A 16,975-nucleotide genomic window follows, 5' to 3' on the forward strand; every position below is an offset into this window, starting at 1 on the left:
TTAAATCATAATAAAGACAACAACGAAAATGTCTGAACCGTCCTCTCTGCTGCCACAGCAACAACTCCTAACAGTCATCCTTAGAACTCCATTGTTATAAGTAGTGCAGGCCACGTTCAAATCAGGCAGGGGATGAGACATAACTACATACACGTGTGTACTGGGTTTGGCTGGGATAGAGTTAATTTTCTTTGTAGAGGCTGGTACGGTGCTATATTTTGGATTTGTGATGAAAAACAGTGTTGATAGGACACCCATTTTTTAGTTACTCCTGCACAGTGCTCATACAGCATCAAGGTCTTTTCTGTTCGTCACACTGCCCTGCTCGTGCATGGGCTGGAGGTGCACAAAACGCTGGGAAAGGACACAGCCAGGAGAGCTGACCCCAACTGACTGAAGGGATATTTCATTCCACATGGCATCATGCTCAGCAATAACAGCTGGATGAGAGGAGGAGGGAGCCGGGAGGGGGATGTTTGAAGTTATGGCATTTGTCTTCCCAAGGAACCACTGTGCATGGTGAAGCTTGCTTTCCTGGAAACAGCTAAACATCTGCCTGCCGATGGGGAGTAGTGAATGAATTCTTTATTTTGCTTTGCTTGCGCATGCAGCTTTTCCTTTACCCATGAAACTGCCTTGATCTCAATCTACAAATTTTTGCTTGCTCACCCTGCCAATTCTCTCCCTCACCCCACTGGAAGGAGTGAGCAAGTGGCTGTGTGGGGCTTAGCTGCCTATCAGGGTTAAACCATAACAGCCCTTTGTTGGCACCTAACGTGGGGCTCCAGGGGTTCAAGATAGCAACAGACTCCATTGGAGCGTGCTAGGCTGAACTTAGAGCTGTTCAGCTACTAATCGGCAGGCTCCTGTGCCTGCCATGGGGCTTGCTTGTCTTACGCTTACTGTACATTACTATCTAGTGCTTGTTAGTAGCTGCTTTTTGCTTTCGCTGTACTTCTTACCTTATTCTTCTGTGCCTGGGAACACTGCTAACAGCTACGGCCACGCACCTCGGCTGGCAATGGCCAGGGCATTGCTGCTGGTCCGCTGCTGCTGGACTGGACACACTGGAACTCCACTGTGAGCTTGAGCCAAAGAGACTGCGAGCTGGGGTTCAATCCATGAGGGAACAGGTACGCCTCGAAGCGTCTGTGACTGTGGGGAAGTCCGCACCAGAGCAGGTACATCTCAAAGCATCTGTGGCCATGGATATGTCCATGCTGCAGCTGGCACATCCCTGAAGGGATTGTGGCACACAGATAAGTTCACGCTGGAGCAGGTACACCTCTGAAGGGACGGTGGCCCATCGGTAAGGTCACAACACAGCAGGTACAGGTACACCTCTGAAGAGACCGTGGCCATGCATAAGGCTGCACCAGAGCAGGCACCTCCCATAGGGACTGTGAGCCATGGACAAGTACATGCTGGAGCATTGGCAAAGAATGGAGTTCATTGCAACATTAAAGGTGGAGATTGCAATGTATACACCTCTAAATAACCATAATCCATGATTTGAGTTGCATGTTATATGAACATACATAGCAGGAATCATCGGAATGGACTGTGTTGTCCAGAACTTGAACAATGACTCAGGTGCTTTGGCAGAAGAATTTATCCTCTGGTTCTGTTTTTTGCAGCATTGCTTCTTATATGGTCAAAAGAGAAAGCATCTTTGTTTTTGCCTCAGATGTATGTGGCTGCTTTCCTTTAAAAATTACATTCCTAAAAGAGAACTTCTAATCTGAAACACTAACTGGGTTTTAGGTCTGGGAGCAACTGGCGTAAACTATCAACAGGGATTTCAGTATCCAAAGGTCCAGAAAAGTGGAACAAATAGTCAAAATAAGGAATGCAAAGGAGAGTTTAGCTGTATAGATTAATTGTATATATTAACTATATTATTATATAATTGTATATATTATATATAATTGTATATATTATATAATTGTATATATTAACTATAGATTAACTACTGCGGGATCAGCGTTTCCTCAGGATAGGATTTTAAACATTAAGATGCGTTATAGTTCTATAGTTTAAAAAATAAATAAACATGCCATAAATTCCACTGGACAACAATAAATCCGGGATGCAAGTGCTACAGTCTTTCATAAAAAGATTCCTGTGTTAGTAACTGAAGACCAACAGATTAGGCATCACAAAATGTAGTCTCTCAGTCCACGTGTGTACAGAAATCCTCTTAGTAACTTTTCTTCAATACAGCAGTTTTTGCACATCTGAAGCAGTCAAATATTTTGATGCCATTGCAGCAGCCAAAAAATTTAAATCCTATAAAGTCATAAAGTAGTCATTGCTGAATTTTCTTCTTGACAATGATGGAGTCCTTCGGATCTGTATGTGAGGTTGGGTTGAAATTACACTGTCCCAAAGCACCCATAAGCTCCTGTTTTGTATTGCATTGTGAATCTTGGCAGAGTTCATTCCACAACAAAATCATTTAAATTCTTTTGCAATTCTGATGCAGTTATTAATGCAGCAGTTGACTAGAAGAATATCTACAAGCGGTGTAGAAAATAGCAAAGAAGACAATGATTAGTCTGAATTGCTAACAACAGAAAAGCACTAGAAACAATCCATTGCAAAATAACTTCTTTCCTCAAGGCTAGGCACATTTAGACTACAAACCCAATTACAGAAAAATACTGCACAATACTTACAGAGAAATTTTTCAGGCATGGGGAATTCTTTGCTGATATTATACTACATGATCTTCATTTTTTTTTCCTACTGAGTTAGCTAGTGCACTGAAAACAGTATCTTTAACACCACTGAACTTTCCAACTTACAAAACCTCCTCAGATTTATTGGCCAAAGTAAAATCAGAAGAGTTAAACTTTGATGAAAGAGTAATAGTTTACAGACAATGTGCAAATAATACCCTCTTCCCCTACATTCAATTCCAATCAGCAGTTGTGTGCAGTGTTCTGGTGAGGGAGGCAAAGAAGAAAAATGCGACTGAAGGGTGATCAAAATCCTAGCAGCAAAAAACTCCCACCAATTTCAACAGGCTTTGAACAACAACATAAAAATAATCTTCTTTCTTCTCTCTCCCTCTGTTCTTTGCTAAGTTTCCACACATCTTTCTTATTCTGATGCTGTAACATGCGGCTGGCGTTACAGCTAAAAGCAGAATGCCTCTTTCCTGTATTCTGCCCTCCCCCCTCACTTCAACACAGTGACAAAACTCACTTTAATTACAACTAAGCAGTGCCATATCCCCTACATTTAAAATGGATCTCTCTCACTGCATTCCCCAAAGGCTAGCTTTACTCTCCAGCTGTGTCCTTTAGCAGCTCTGCTGTTCTAACATGATATATTAATAAGATCCAGTAACTACGACTTCTGGGGACTTAGCATTTACATGCTAAGCATCACTATTCAGCTGTTTGAAATGGCCATGTAGGATGCCCCTGAAGAAAATTATGGGTTTGTTGTTGTTTTTTTGTTTGTTTCGCTGATCACCCCACAGCAGCACATTCCTTCTTAGCAGAAGGAATAAAATAAACATTTTACAAAAACACTTGGCTTCAGCATTTGCCAAGAACAACCAAGTTCTGATTAAGGTGCTTGCAAACACTAGAGATGATAAAATAACTCTTCGAGAATGGTGTTTCAGAGGTCCACAGGTTTTAAATGCTTCACAGCACTTGTGTGTAGCTAAGAATACACACACATAAAATGTTGAGTATGGTACTTGTGATTTATTGAAAGAGAGGGCCAGCACGTGCCTCAGTTATTCTAACGAGGGATGGGGATTTTGCAGAGGTGGTACCAGGCTCCCCGAAGGAAAAGCCCTGATTCTCCCCAAGAGGTAAAGACAAGGTTGATACGAAAGCTGCTGGCAGCAGAAGAATATGCCAGGGGCTGGATAAGGAGAGAAAAGAGGTGTTGAGTCCTGCCTTTTCCTTTGTGCTTCCTGGCAGGTCTGCATGCGCAAAATTCAGCAACCTTCATCACAGTGCAGTTATCCAGAAAGAGAAACTAAGCAGGAAAATTAAGATAGGAGAAGAGGTGAAGGAACAGTAGCATGTTTAAATTCTTGGAAAGGAAGGAAATCACAGTAGAACACTATCAGGAACAAGTCAAGTTTCTACTGTTATTTTTGAAATCACTGCTAGATTAAGGCCTTGCCTAAACACAACAGTTGCACCAGTTTAATTCAAATCAATTAAAAAACTCATTAAAGTTACACAGGTGCAGAGCCCTTTGCAGACAATCTTGCATCGGTTTACAACTGACATAAGTGATTTGAATGTATCCACAGAAAGGTTGCACCTGCTTAATTAAACCGAGTTTAAAAATATTTTAAGTTCATGCCATTTTATCTAATATGGAGACTAATATATAGCTATTTTTAAATGCGTTAATGTTCAGATTCTCAAGGATAATTATGTGCAATAGCATTGTGTTTTCTTTCAATTAAACCCTGCCATACATTTTTAAACAATGAGCATCCAGGGATTTAACTGAGCACATCACTGAAATCGAGCGTCCTCTAGCACATTAAGTTATGCTCAATTGTACCACGTACATTGTAACATCCTTCACTTGAGGAAGTGTTGTTCCATTACCTTACAAAGCCATCTTCAGAAACCTTAACACCAAACTTACTAACTGGTTCATCTGCAGGACCAAAGAGATGGAAGGACCATTTAAGTGACTTGCTTATTCACCTTAAACTTGAGCTGCTAACTGTGGCTTTCTACACCAAGATACCTACTCCTGTGAATAAACACTGCCGAATTCTGGCTGATAGTTTGGTGAGAAGCACGAAACATCTCCCCCCACCATGAGTTTGTACTTCTGATTAATAATTTATTACATGGATGCGTCTAGATTCTTCTGCATGAGTTCTGTTTGACATTCCTTCAACAGTAGGCTGAATGTCAGCAATACATGGTAGCTGTGTTGAGGAAGGAGGAGCTCCCATCTGACATTTTCCTGTACACAGATCTACAACTTTCAAGATGCTTCACTTTGTAAACCCATTATATGACCCCTGCATTTGGCATTATCCCCATAACAATTCCATTATTAAGGAAGCTTGAAGATTAAATAAGATTTTTTCCCCCTTAAGGCATTTGGATACATGCTCAGAATAGGAAACTCATTTTCTGTATGCAAAATGGTTCATAATTGTTATACAAAGCCAACTACTCAATCACTAATGTGAAGACTAATGTGAAGACTTTTGAAGTCACTTTGTGTTGAAATGAAACACCACCAAACACAGCGAAACAAGTCAAACCAAATTACCTTAAAGCAAAAGGAAGAGCACAAGAGGATAAAGGGAAAAAAAATGAGAAAAATCCTCTTTCCCCACCAAGCTGTAGTAAGTATGGGTTGAATGCTGTTGCTCAGCAGACATGCTTTGCATCTCCTCAACGGAAACACACTTCGCATTTATGACATGGCAGTATGTCGTCAAAATCACTGAATCCTTCCATCCAACTACACGACTCTGTGAATTTTTATCTGTGTGCATCTGTTCAATCAATTTTATTGTAAGGCTACTAAACCTTATTTTATATAAAAGTTCAAAGAGCATATTTACAGAAAAATTCATAAAAGCTTTTACTAGAACGGTGCTTTTATAACCACTTAATTTTGTTACCCAAGCTCTCACGTATCCAACAGTACAGACTTTGAACAGTTTGAAAATGAATAGGCAACAATATTTTTTGTTACCAAGGACAAAGAAGCACTTTGCCATTAGTCAGCATTGAAATAAATCAAGCTCTGTCCGGGCTTGTCTATGCTCAAAAAATTGTCAGTATGGTCAGAATGATATAACATCCCTGTCGGAAGTAAAAGTTATGGCACTGAAATTTAAAGTACACGCCATGAAACTTGGTCCATACCATGATCTGCAATGATTTTTAAGTAAAACACATTTCTAATTAAGGAATGATAACATTGATAATAAATTTTACATAAAAAGAAGATTTATATCATTTTTTTCAGTGCATCATCAGTCCATTTTGGCTCCTTAACATCTAAGGAGATGGTCTTGGGTGTGGGGGAAGAAAAGACAAATGTATTCTACGTACACCGCCACTTAAAGCAGCTCCTTTACTGCCTGATTGAGCTTGAATTGCCGTTACCACAAGACAGGATCCAATTGCGCGAATGGAAACACCGTGCTCATTTCCAAGCAGCAGGCCAGCGCTGAGCCTGTCGTTAAATCATTTTAGAAAACACCTGATAGTTACACATTTCTAGACACTTTTGCTCTTTGTTCGTGAGCCAATTAAAAAAATGAAATCCTTCAGGTGAAACGCCTGAGTTGGGCAGCTCATTAGAAAGCCCTCAGAGATGACACTGGAAAGGGGGCAGATGTCTGACTTAATTTCTCTTGGATGTATTATTGATGTGTTTTAACAAGAATGGGAAAGAATAGTGTATTAAATACATAATACTAATAAATAAAACCTACATATATGTTTTTAAGAGACAGATTCAGCAAAACTGAGCCTTATAAGTGCGAGGCACTTTCCCTGAGCCGTGCTCAGGCGCAGTACACAAAATGGCGCACGGCACACGAGGCGCCTCAGGTCAGGGCCGCCTCAGGGCTCCCCCCGCTGGCGGGGCCGTTGGGGCCGTTACGGCCGTTGGAGCCGCCCCTCGCGCGGCCGCGCCCCCGCCCCGCGGACTACCACTCCCGGCAGCCACCGCGGCGCCAGCACCCGCGGCCGCTAGGGGGGGAGCGCAGCTCCAGAGCAGCGCCATGTGACCCTCCCGCCTCCTCCCCTCCCATTGGACCAAAGAGCCGTCAGTCATCGCCGACCCTCTCCCACCCCCGCCAATAGCCCAGCGGCGAGCCCCTCCTCCCCCCCTCCCCGCCCCGATTGGCCGCCCGGCCTCGCCCCGCCCCTTTTAAATACCTGTCGCTCTGCCACAGGCCGTCACGCTGCGAGGGCGGCGGCGGCGATTGGTCCCTTGGAGCCCCGCCCCTTCCCCGTAGCCCCTCCCCCTCGCATCGCCCCGCCCCGGGCGGAGGGCGGCAATGTCAAACGGCGGCGGCGGCGGGAGGGGGCGGTGCGGGGCCGGGGGCTCCGCCCTTTCCCCCGCTCCCCGCCTCCATTTTCCCCGTCCCCTGCCCGGGGCTGCGAGCGGCCCTCCCCCTGCCCGTGCCCGCCCCTTCCCCTCCCTCCTCCCCCCCGCACACGCGCCGGGCGGGGAGGCTGCGAGGGAGCGGCGGGCGCAACATGGCGGAGCACTCGGCCGCCGACAGCGGCAGGCACAAGCCCGCCGCCAACTCCGTGCCGCCGCCGCTCAACAGCCGCGGCGCCGCGGCCGGCGGCGCCCCCCCCCCGGCGGCCGGTGGCGGAGGAGGAGGCGGCGGCGGCGGGCTGTCGGGGGGCCTGTCGCAGCCGGCGGGCTGGCAGTCGCTGCTCTCCTTCACCGTCCTCTTCCTGGCCTGGCTGGCCGGCTTCAGCTCCCGGCTCTTCGCCGTCATCCGCTTCGAGAGCATCATCCACGAGTTCGACCCCTGGTGAGCGCCGGGCGGGACGGGGCGGGCGGGCGGGCGCCCCCCTGCCCCCCTCGGTCCCCCCTATCCTCCTCATCCCCCCCCTCGTCCCCTTCTCGTCCCTCCCCCGGAGCCCCGGGGCCGCCCCCCCGGGGATGGGGGCTGTGAGGGACCCGCCGCGGCCCGGGGGCGCCGCGAGGGGCCGGGGCCGTGAGGGGAGGCTCTGAGGGAGCCCCCCGGGGGTCGCGGCCGGGCGGGGGGCGTTGGGTCGCCGCCAGCTGCCTTCCCCACGTCGCTCCTTTTTATTATTATTATTATTATTATTATTATTATTATTATTATTATTATTATAATTTCTCGGTTTTACCCCCAAAGCTCGCTCTCTCGCCCCCCCCCCCCCCCCCCCTCCGGGGGGAGCGCGGCTGCTCGTCCCCCGGCGGAGGGGGGGCCGGAGCCTAAAAGCGAGCCCCGTGCCTCCAGCCTGGAGCCCCCGCGTTGATCGCACCGGGAAGGAAGGAGGTGCTTTGTCCGCAAGCGCCTCGCGAATAATCCCGCGTGGAATTTATCGAAATCCACAACTCTGGCCGAAATTCCACGCTTTGCGCAAAGCACGCGCTCCGCTGCGATAGTTTCACAAGCACCACTTCCTCCTCTCGCCGCTTTCCTTCCCCTCTCCCGTGTAATCCATTCACGAACCGTGGCACGAAATAGGGGATGGAGAACAAGGAATCACTTTGTTTTTAAACGTTGCATGAAGCAATACACGCTTGGTGATGTGAAAGCAAAATATCTGCAAACCGTCACATAATTGCCCATAATTTACGTGTTTTTCTGCAAACGTGAATGAAAGGAATGCAAACTTCAATTAATAAAGTTAACAATGGGGAGCACAGCTAAATGCGTCTGCAGCGAGGCTGTGAGCCTGGGGTTGCATCCTATGGAGTAGTTTTTAAGGCTTTTCTGATCTAAATTGAAGCAAAAAATCTTCCCCTCCTGCCATGGAGGAAACTTTTTTTTAAACGTGCAGATTACGTCTTTGTACAACTTTATCTGAGTTCTATAATCAAAGCTCGTCGGCAGACGAATGGAACTCTTACAGTGTTCGGTAGCTCTTGATATTAAGTGTTGAAGGACACTGAAAACGTGCTGTGAGGGTTAAGTTCATAGTCCTGATCGCGGTTGTAAAGATAGCCTTCTGGTTTTAATAACGTCTAAGTTGATGCAGAGTCATCTTCCTCAGAGCGCACGCAGAAGGCGTTGCTGCCTGTGCTGCTGCGCGGAGCTCTGCTAATTAGAGAATAGATGAAGTTGACAAAAGTCATTGTTTTTAATGCAGGTCTGTGGGAAGCAGTTGAAATGTCAAGAACCATGCCAGTGTCATGTTGCTGCATGCCAGAAATGGTGGAGGCAAATGCACTTAAGTTAATTAGTAGGAAAGAGAACCTAAAATGGTAGAAACTAAAAAAAAAAAAAAAAAAAAAAAAAGTGTTCTCTATTGCAGCAGCAGTATTGGTGGAAAGAGCGAAAAACGGTGATGTTCCTAAATACTGTTGAGTGGCTAGAAATGAGCGTTTTTTCACAGTTATAAGGGTCTTGCAAATCTGAATCTGATGTGGGAAAGGAGCTTATGGAAAGAGATTAGAAGCAGTGCCCTATTTTATTTTTTAACTACTTTAGCAGCTTGTGCAGGTAAACTGCTTTCTTTTTTCTTTAGGACAGTGGCCACAGTCTTTGCTGGTGAAACAATTCCACGTTTTTCTCTGTTACTTTAGCTTTTTCTGTGAAGCTTGTATAGGGCATAGGCCATCTATTATCTAGTATTTGTTTTGTGATGAGAGAAAGCTGAGGTATATTTGATAAAATGAGGAGCATTAAACAAAACTGTTAATCTTTTGAATGCAAAAATACTGTGGCCTCTAAGGTGTTGAATGTTTTATCATTTACTGAGGAATTCTGTTTTCTGATGTGGGCATAAGAAACATAGGACATCCAGGGTGGAAAGAGAGGGAGATTTGCTTTGGGTTATCAGCAGGTTAATTAAATCAATTACTGTGTTTTTTCTAGCATCCTGTCTGAGTTGTGTTTCTGATGGTAGGGTTAGGTTTTTATTGGAGAGGAATGGGGGGGGGGGGTTGTTTTGTAAAATTAGTTACTGAGAATTTCTCCAGTTGGCATTTCTTCTAGAAATGACCTAAATGCAGTCCAAACAGTCCGGTGCAGTAGAGAGAGGGCAGCTTTTGCTTTTGATCTCCATTACAATACAGTGCCTGTGCGAGGAAAAAAAAACAAGCTGGTATTTTGTTGTCACCATACTGCCTTATAAACTTGTCAGCATACTGCCTTATAAACTTGTGACCTGTTTGTCATTACTAGGATTACTGCTTTCTTTCACGCTGAATACCTTTTTCATATAGTACGGCCGCTTTATTTCCCACGTTTTGTTTACTTCCCGCGGTTGGGGTAGTCCAGAGACTTTGAAAAACGTGCGTAAGTTTTGGCAGCTCCTAGGTCAGGGGAGCTGATGCGTGGAGTGAGGCAGCACTGACTTCAAGCTGCGCTTGGCCGTTGACAAAGCATTCAGCATTTAACTTCAGGGTTTCGTTATCAGGCCGAGAACTTGAAGCTTGGAAAGTTGTTCCATGGTACGCCGGGATGGCCAGGTTTCATACCTGAAGTTTGGTTCACCTGGTGGCTGATGCAGCAGCTGGGTGAACCAAGAGCTGGATTTCTGTGCTACGTACCTGCAAGTGCAGAGTGAAAGAAGTTCAAGTGGAAGTACAGCAGTGCACTTGACTCAGTTGTCCCGTTGCGCCTTTCCTTTTATCGGATGCTCCTGAAATGGCAGCATGGCCGCCCAGCCAACGCACCCAAAATTACGGAATAGCTGAGAAGGCACTACTGCGCTTCTTGCGTGCTGGTTTGTGTCTAAAGCACAGCTCCAGCGTGCTGCTATGCTGTCTCATGGGGCTGCTCGTATCATACCTACACATAATATTTGCCACGTGTGTCGGTATACAGGTGAGGTAGGTAGATCCGCCAAGGCAGTCACCTCCTGTGACACGCTGCCATCGCCGCTGACTAAAGTGGCACCAACCTTTGGTGCAGCACCAGTCTTCAGTGAGCGCTATCAGAACAGTGCTGTTCATTCTCTGCGTGCACAGTGCTTACCGTTGTCACGTGTAAGAAGTGCATCTGAATCATTTATCATATCCCATGACATCAAGTCAAACTTTTGTCTTTCCCTGAGAATTTTAACAGCTTACTAAACAGCACATCTTGAAAACTGCAGGTACCTTAGGAGTGAAAGAGCTGGCTTCTGCTGGAATGCAGAAACTCTTGTGCCTGCACGTGAGACCCCGTCAGTACCTGTTTGCCCGTGCGATACGCAGCACCAGCCTGATGGTGGCAGCTAGGTTTGCTTGCCTGCTGCTAGCAGCAGTGTCGTGGCCCACGGTCCTGCCGTTTATGGTGCCAGACAGTATCACAGCGATCTCGTGCGTGTCTTTGCCTCTTCTAGCCTGGCGCCATCGATCCATTCAGACTGCCTGCTTTTTAGCTGTCATCAGGATGGCCGTTGTTCGTCATACCTCACTGAGGTAACGTTGTTGTGCTAGTGGGAAGTGTGGTGTGGAGATAAGATAGCAGTCTACTTTTTTGTCACTGATACCGTCATCTGCCATTAGCGGACTCTGGTGGCTGGCGATGAACTGGCAGACATAAAGGTAAGGCCGGTGTGATCGCTCGCATTTCAGAGGTGGGCAGGTTGAGGGAGATGAGGATTTTACCTTGAGCACAGCCAGAAAGGTTTTGCTTGGCTCAAGTCCTGTTTGCTAGATGGATTCTTGGGCTGTTAGGAACTTCTTCTTTTATTAATGGAAGCTTAAATTAACACCTTTAAAGAAGATATGAAAGCTTCATTAAAATCCAGAGTGTGACTCAAGCGAACGTGAGAAGTGTTTGGAATTGATCGAACAGTGGAGGTTGTGCAAATGTATTGATTTCATTGGGAGAGAGTAAGGCTGTAGGTTTGTGTTGTAGTTAGTGGGTCTGATGGTTGTCTTTTGGAGTAGGAGTTTTCCTGTCACCCACTGTGCAGTCCTGCTTTTTCCTTTGTGCTTGCTCTAAAGCACTCGGCGACTTGATTCAATGAGGTACATTGTCAAAATGCTGTAACATTTCAGTTCTCTGAACCTGCCCACGATCAATTTTGATATTGCACTTCACTTTCTTATTTCTGAAGAAGAATATGAATGTTAGGAGAGAAAGTAAATAGCAACTGATTTTATAGGACAAAATCAGATTGAGTGATAGGCTAGAGATATGCATACATGTAAAAACAGCACGTTAAGAGTGGAGCAACTGGAGTGATGAAGGGTAAGTAGCAGCAAATGAAAGTACCTTAAGCTGATGTGTTCGTAAGGGGAAAGAAATCAAGTCAGGAGGATGATACAGTGTTTGTAAGTGGTTGATAATCTCAGTTAACAGCGCTCAATCTGTAGGCTATAGGTGCATGTGGCCCACCCAGATAGTTCATCTGGCCACCGCTTACCTGCTAGTGACTCTTCTTGCTAGGCAGAGAGCAGATTGCACGGTAAATGTCTCGTTCCTGAGTGGTGGCGGTCACCGCCACCTCCAGCTGCCGTCTTCCTGGAGGCTCTCAGCCCCTCGCATACTCTTGTTGAAGGTGAGCGCGTGAACGTGGTTCTGTTTAGGAGACATTTCCCTCCCACTTCCCAACCACCTCCTTTTGTTGATGATCTTTGACAACTCCCAGACCTTGGGAAAACATTCATTTCCAATCTGGTTTGAATGTAATCACTTTGGATTGATTTTGAGATGCTGGCAAATGTCAAGAGATTCACGTTGAAAACATACTATAGCTTCTTCGTTCACAAGCTTTTTGATTCTGTGAAATGAGAAATACTCTATTTATTTCCACTTCATAGGAATATATTTGAAAATTCCCTCGGCGTGGGCACGTCTTTGACTTTTGGTGCTTTCTAGATTGTAAGCTTCCAAGTCCTGTATGTCCAGGGACGTGAGCATCCTTTCCATGCTTAGGTACTTGGAGAGTGAGGTTTTGAAGCTGAGTGAGCTTTTCTGGAAAGTTGATATGGTGTGAAGTCAAGAAGTGAAATTGATTGCACTAGACTCTTTTGCTGCTTGGAAATTGCAGAAAGTGGTAAATATTAGAAATTTAATGGATGGAGGGCAGTCTGGCAAAAGAACATTGGGCAAAGTTGCAGGAGTAGCAGAGACACTGTGAGAATGGAGACCTCGAATTTGATCAGGGTAGACCAAAGCAGTTCCCCTTGTAGCCTCAACAAGTCTCTATCAATTGTGTGAGAATCAAATCTGTTCCATCTCTACTGTTGTTTTCTACCCCCTTTACTGTTAATAGGTGCTGTTTCTTTCCTCAGTAGCCCAGCCTTCAGTTGGGGTGAAAGCCTCATGTGGGTGCAGTGATGGGAAAGAGGGGCAGTGGTCATAAAACCTGTGTGGGAAGTGGGTGTGCACGGGGACTGTCCTTACAGCCACCTCCTGGAAAACACAGGAGGGGAAATGGTGCTTGCAAAATGCTGACCCTTTTATTGATTTGTGGAGAGAGGAACAAAACTGGAAAAGGAAAACGTATCGGAATGGTTTCTGTAGGCTGGGGTGAACTGAACCGACAAGTTTAGCTTTTAATGCCGTGATTTTTTTAAACAGTCTTCAACAAATGCTGTAGCTAGTCAGGTGTTACTGAGGGAATGCTACGACGAAAATCCTTGAATGGGCTTTTCTTGGCAGATACCCCATTATGCGAGCAGCTTAACATGTGCTGTTTTTTAAACAGAAATGGGATTCTATTACATAGGGTCAGGGTGGTTTATAAAGGTTACCTTTTGTTTCCTATCATAATTCTCCCTAATAGTCTCTGATTATGGCAACCTGTAATCCCAATTCTCATGTTTTAAATCTGTCTCGTGTTGGATTTGGGGTGGGAAGGGGGGGAGTTTTAGACAGTAAATCTTGCAGGAAAATTGAAAATCCGATAGATGCTAATAGCTTAAATATGGGCTGGGGGTAGTCTGGATTTAGGGGGATGTCCTTGCTATTCCATAGGGCTCTCTCCTGATTAAGTCTGATTCTTTCCCATTTACTGTCTGTCTGTGCTTGTGCTGTGGAAAGTTTCCTCAATTTTTGAAAATTCTGTTCATGCAAGCCCTTTGAGGTACATTTGTAGTGACATTTGGAGCCAGTCCCGAGGGCTTCTTTCTACTTAGCGGAGTTGATAAAGCTGCTGCTTGTGGAGCCTGTGGAGCACTCTGGAGCAGGGCATGTGCAGATTTTTTATTACTGTAAACTCCTTTAGCAAAACTTGTTCTAGCCATTGGACTTATCGCTTGCTCGGGGAACAAAGTGAACTTAGGACAAGTAAGCAGCAGGACTGTTGCTGTAGTCTTCCTGTTCTTTACGTCTGCAGTAAATTTTGTAGTATGTCCAACAGATAGACTTTGTTTCTGGCCCTATAGCTGAGCAGAGCTTCTGATCTTCACCTGGGCTGTTCGTGGCAATCCAGCTGGGGTATTCTTAATGTCAGCAGCTGGTAGGTCTGGGCTTGAGAGGTACTATGAAATGGATCCTAGTGTTATAGCACACCTTACAGAAGCTGAAGCAGCCCGAGGAATGAATTTAAGGTCATGGACACAGAAGCTGATCTATTTTGTTTGTATTTCTTAACTTGCTGCTGCTTTCCCTGGGTGAAAGCTCCTTTGGCATATGGAGAATTAAGCGCTTCCTACACTTCCAAGTTCTTGCTATTAAGTGAGGCAATATTGCCGTGCTTTAGAAAGAGAAATGGGCTATTTTAAACAAGGAATAACTGGGTGCTTGTGCATGAGAGCTTCTAAGAACAGGAAATGGCATTTAAAATATCTGTACGCTATGGGAGACTCAAGTCCAGTGTCATGTGTTAAAGAGCCCATCTGATATAAATTACTGGGATATGTGGACTGTAATGAGAATTATTTCTGGGTGTTACAACACTCATCGTACTGTTTCCTACAGCAGTTTATTTGCATGGCTTAAATTAGTTTGTTAGTTAAAGGGCACGTCAGAGTTGTGTTGAGCCGATAATCCGTGGAGATAGAAATGTAATACACCTTTGCAAAAGTTTCCTCACTTAAAACAAACAGAAACCTTGAGAAACAACATTGCAGTTGAGGATACGAGTTTGTTTGTAGTTTTTTTTTGTGGTGTTCTTAATGGAATTGCTGTTTCATATAGTATTATTTACACATTTTTAGAAAGGATGGCACACTGTATGCCTCTCTTATTCATGGGCATCGCCTATCCTGTTTGAATGGGAAATGGATTTTGGAGAAAGGAAAAACAGCATGTCCTTACGTCATTTTTAACTGTTCTAGCACACACATCTGGGCAGCCTACATTTTGTGAGTTCTTTGCTTTATTTTTTTCAGTCTGCTTATTTCTGTTTTTCTGTACATTGTAGCCTACTTCTGGTTTAGCTTTGAAGAGTGTGTTGGGTTTTTTGTGTTGGTTGGTTGGTTGTTTTTTAGTCCTGTCTTCCCAGTAGAGAGGGGTGTTTGAAGGAAATCTAGGGTGTGCAAAGCACCTGTTTGATGATACAGGTGATCAGGAAGACCACATTTTTGGCAAGAATACTTGCCTGCGAAAAAGCAGAATGCATTTTCTTGACGCAGCAGCAAAACAGAACAAAACAAGCCTGCTTGTCCTAAATACCTTTCTTTATGTCTTCTGCTCCAGCTCTTATTTTAGTCTGTATCTTGAACGTGCTTCCTTCCTACTCTAAATTTATCCCAAGCAACATTAGGAAGTTCAGTTGAATAACTTAGAATTTGTAAAAGTTGTTTCAGATGTGTATCTTGGAAAAGACAGTTTCTTCTTCACGGTTGAAATACTTAAAGTTTATCATTTGGCTATTAAAGGCCTTTAAAATGCCTGTAATTCTTTCTTTGGCACTAGATAAAATGCCTTAAGGTTGCAATTTAGAAAGTCAGCGAAACAAAATTAGAGCTTTGGCATTATATTGATGTTAACAGTGGAAGCAAATGGTCATCTCTTTGGCTTGCTTTACCGAAGAACAAGAATCATTAAAGCCAATGCAGCGTTCAAGTTTCCCAAAAAGTTGTGTAATGCTACTGTGCTGTGACTGGTTTATCTGATCCTGGTGACTACAATGATTTCTCCGACGTCGAATGTCTGAAGTAATATTTGAAAAGCTGTTTTAGATCTCTCACAATTTTACTCTGTAACAATGTTAATATTTCATTTGCCATTTAGAAAATGGATTTTGACACTGAAGAGACTAAATTAAGACTGTTGCAAATATTTAATTTGTGATATCTCAGGTCAGTGTTATTTTACTGTTGGTAATGACAAATGTAAATTTTTCTCTGCTGTGTTCAGGAGCCACGGAACTGGCATTGCTTTAATTTTGTAATGCACTACTTCTTTACCAATGCCCTCCCATCCTCCCAAAGTAAAGCCTGATTTTTGCTTGGTAAAGCTTTGGTGATATGTTTTGTTTCAAGTTACCTCATGCTTGTAACTCTTGCATCACTGAATTGTATTTTCTAGCTTTTGCCTTGCTCTAGTAAGTCAATTTCAGGGTTCATTTTCCTTATGTTTCTGTCATGCTGTAGTAACTTCAGCACAGACTCACCTATGCGCATCATGTTTTTATGTTGTGGCAGTGTGCTCCTTACAGTGCTCTCTGCTGTCTTCTTTCAGGGTTATCTGCAGGAACAGAAAGACACAGAACAGCCTTAAATGTTAGTTGAGTGAAGTTTTTACCCAGGGTGTCAAGCAGTGTTGTCCTCTATCTCGGTATCTGTGCTGGAATGCCTGTGGATATATCATTTGTGTCCTGGGAAGCCTGTGCACGGTGATTCCAAAGATTCCTTCAAGAACTTCCAGGGAGCTTCCAGGAAGAACTTCCAGGAAGGCAGTGCAGCATCTTCTGGGTAAAGCCTGACTCTGGATACCTACAGTATGGCAAGGTGCTGCTAGGCGTGTCTTTACTGGAATAAATTGGCCCTGTTTGCATCTAATTAAGTGGGGTTCCCAAGGTTACCATCATCTGTTGGACATTTCCTGGAAAAGTTCTCTAACATGTTATTAAATTGAAGCACTCCCAGAAGTCCGATAAGTGCAGTTGTCAGGGTATGTGGCTGGATGCAAAAAAGGGGAGCTCCCCTTTTCCAGTGGCAGTGAGCTGCTATGCTGGCTTATTTTGTACCTTGATTTGGTCTCAAGTATCCATGAGTATCCACCAACATGCTGTTTTAGTTGTTCAGGGGGTGAACATTTCAATGGTTTCAGCTAAAGCTCTTCGACTGTGCTGTAGATGTTTAAATGTTCTTTCAGAAATAAGATTATCGTTACTTAAATGGTTACATGACATGTTGGACATCTGGGTCTAAATCCCTTTTCTGAATCAGAAAGGCTAACTCTAGT

General features: G+C 44.6%; 1 protein-coding gene across 1 annotated transcript in view; it reads left to right on the plus strand.

Moving 5' to 3' along the window:
- Positions 1 to 7,181: 7,181 nt before the first annotated feature.
- STT3B (STT3 oligosaccharyltransferase complex catalytic subunit B) overlaps positions 7,182 to 16,975 on the plus strand; it is a 49,612-nt gene continuing 39,818 nt past the window's right edge. Inside the window, exon 1 of the mRNA XM_040550448.1 lies at positions 7,182 to 7,516. Coding sequence (XP_040406382.1) covers positions 7,230 to 7,516 — 287 coding nt within the window. The 5' untranslated portion in view covers positions 7,182 to 7,229. The remainder of the gene's footprint in view (positions 7,517 to 16,975) is intronic.

This window comes from Cygnus olor, chromosome 2 (assembly GCF_009769625.2).
Source record: "Cygnus olor isolate bCygOlo1 chromosome 2, bCygOlo1.pri.v2, whole genome shotgun sequence".
Classification (NCBI taxonomy): domain Eukaryota; kingdom Metazoa; phylum Chordata; class Aves; order Anseriformes; family Anatidae; genus Cygnus; species Cygnus olor.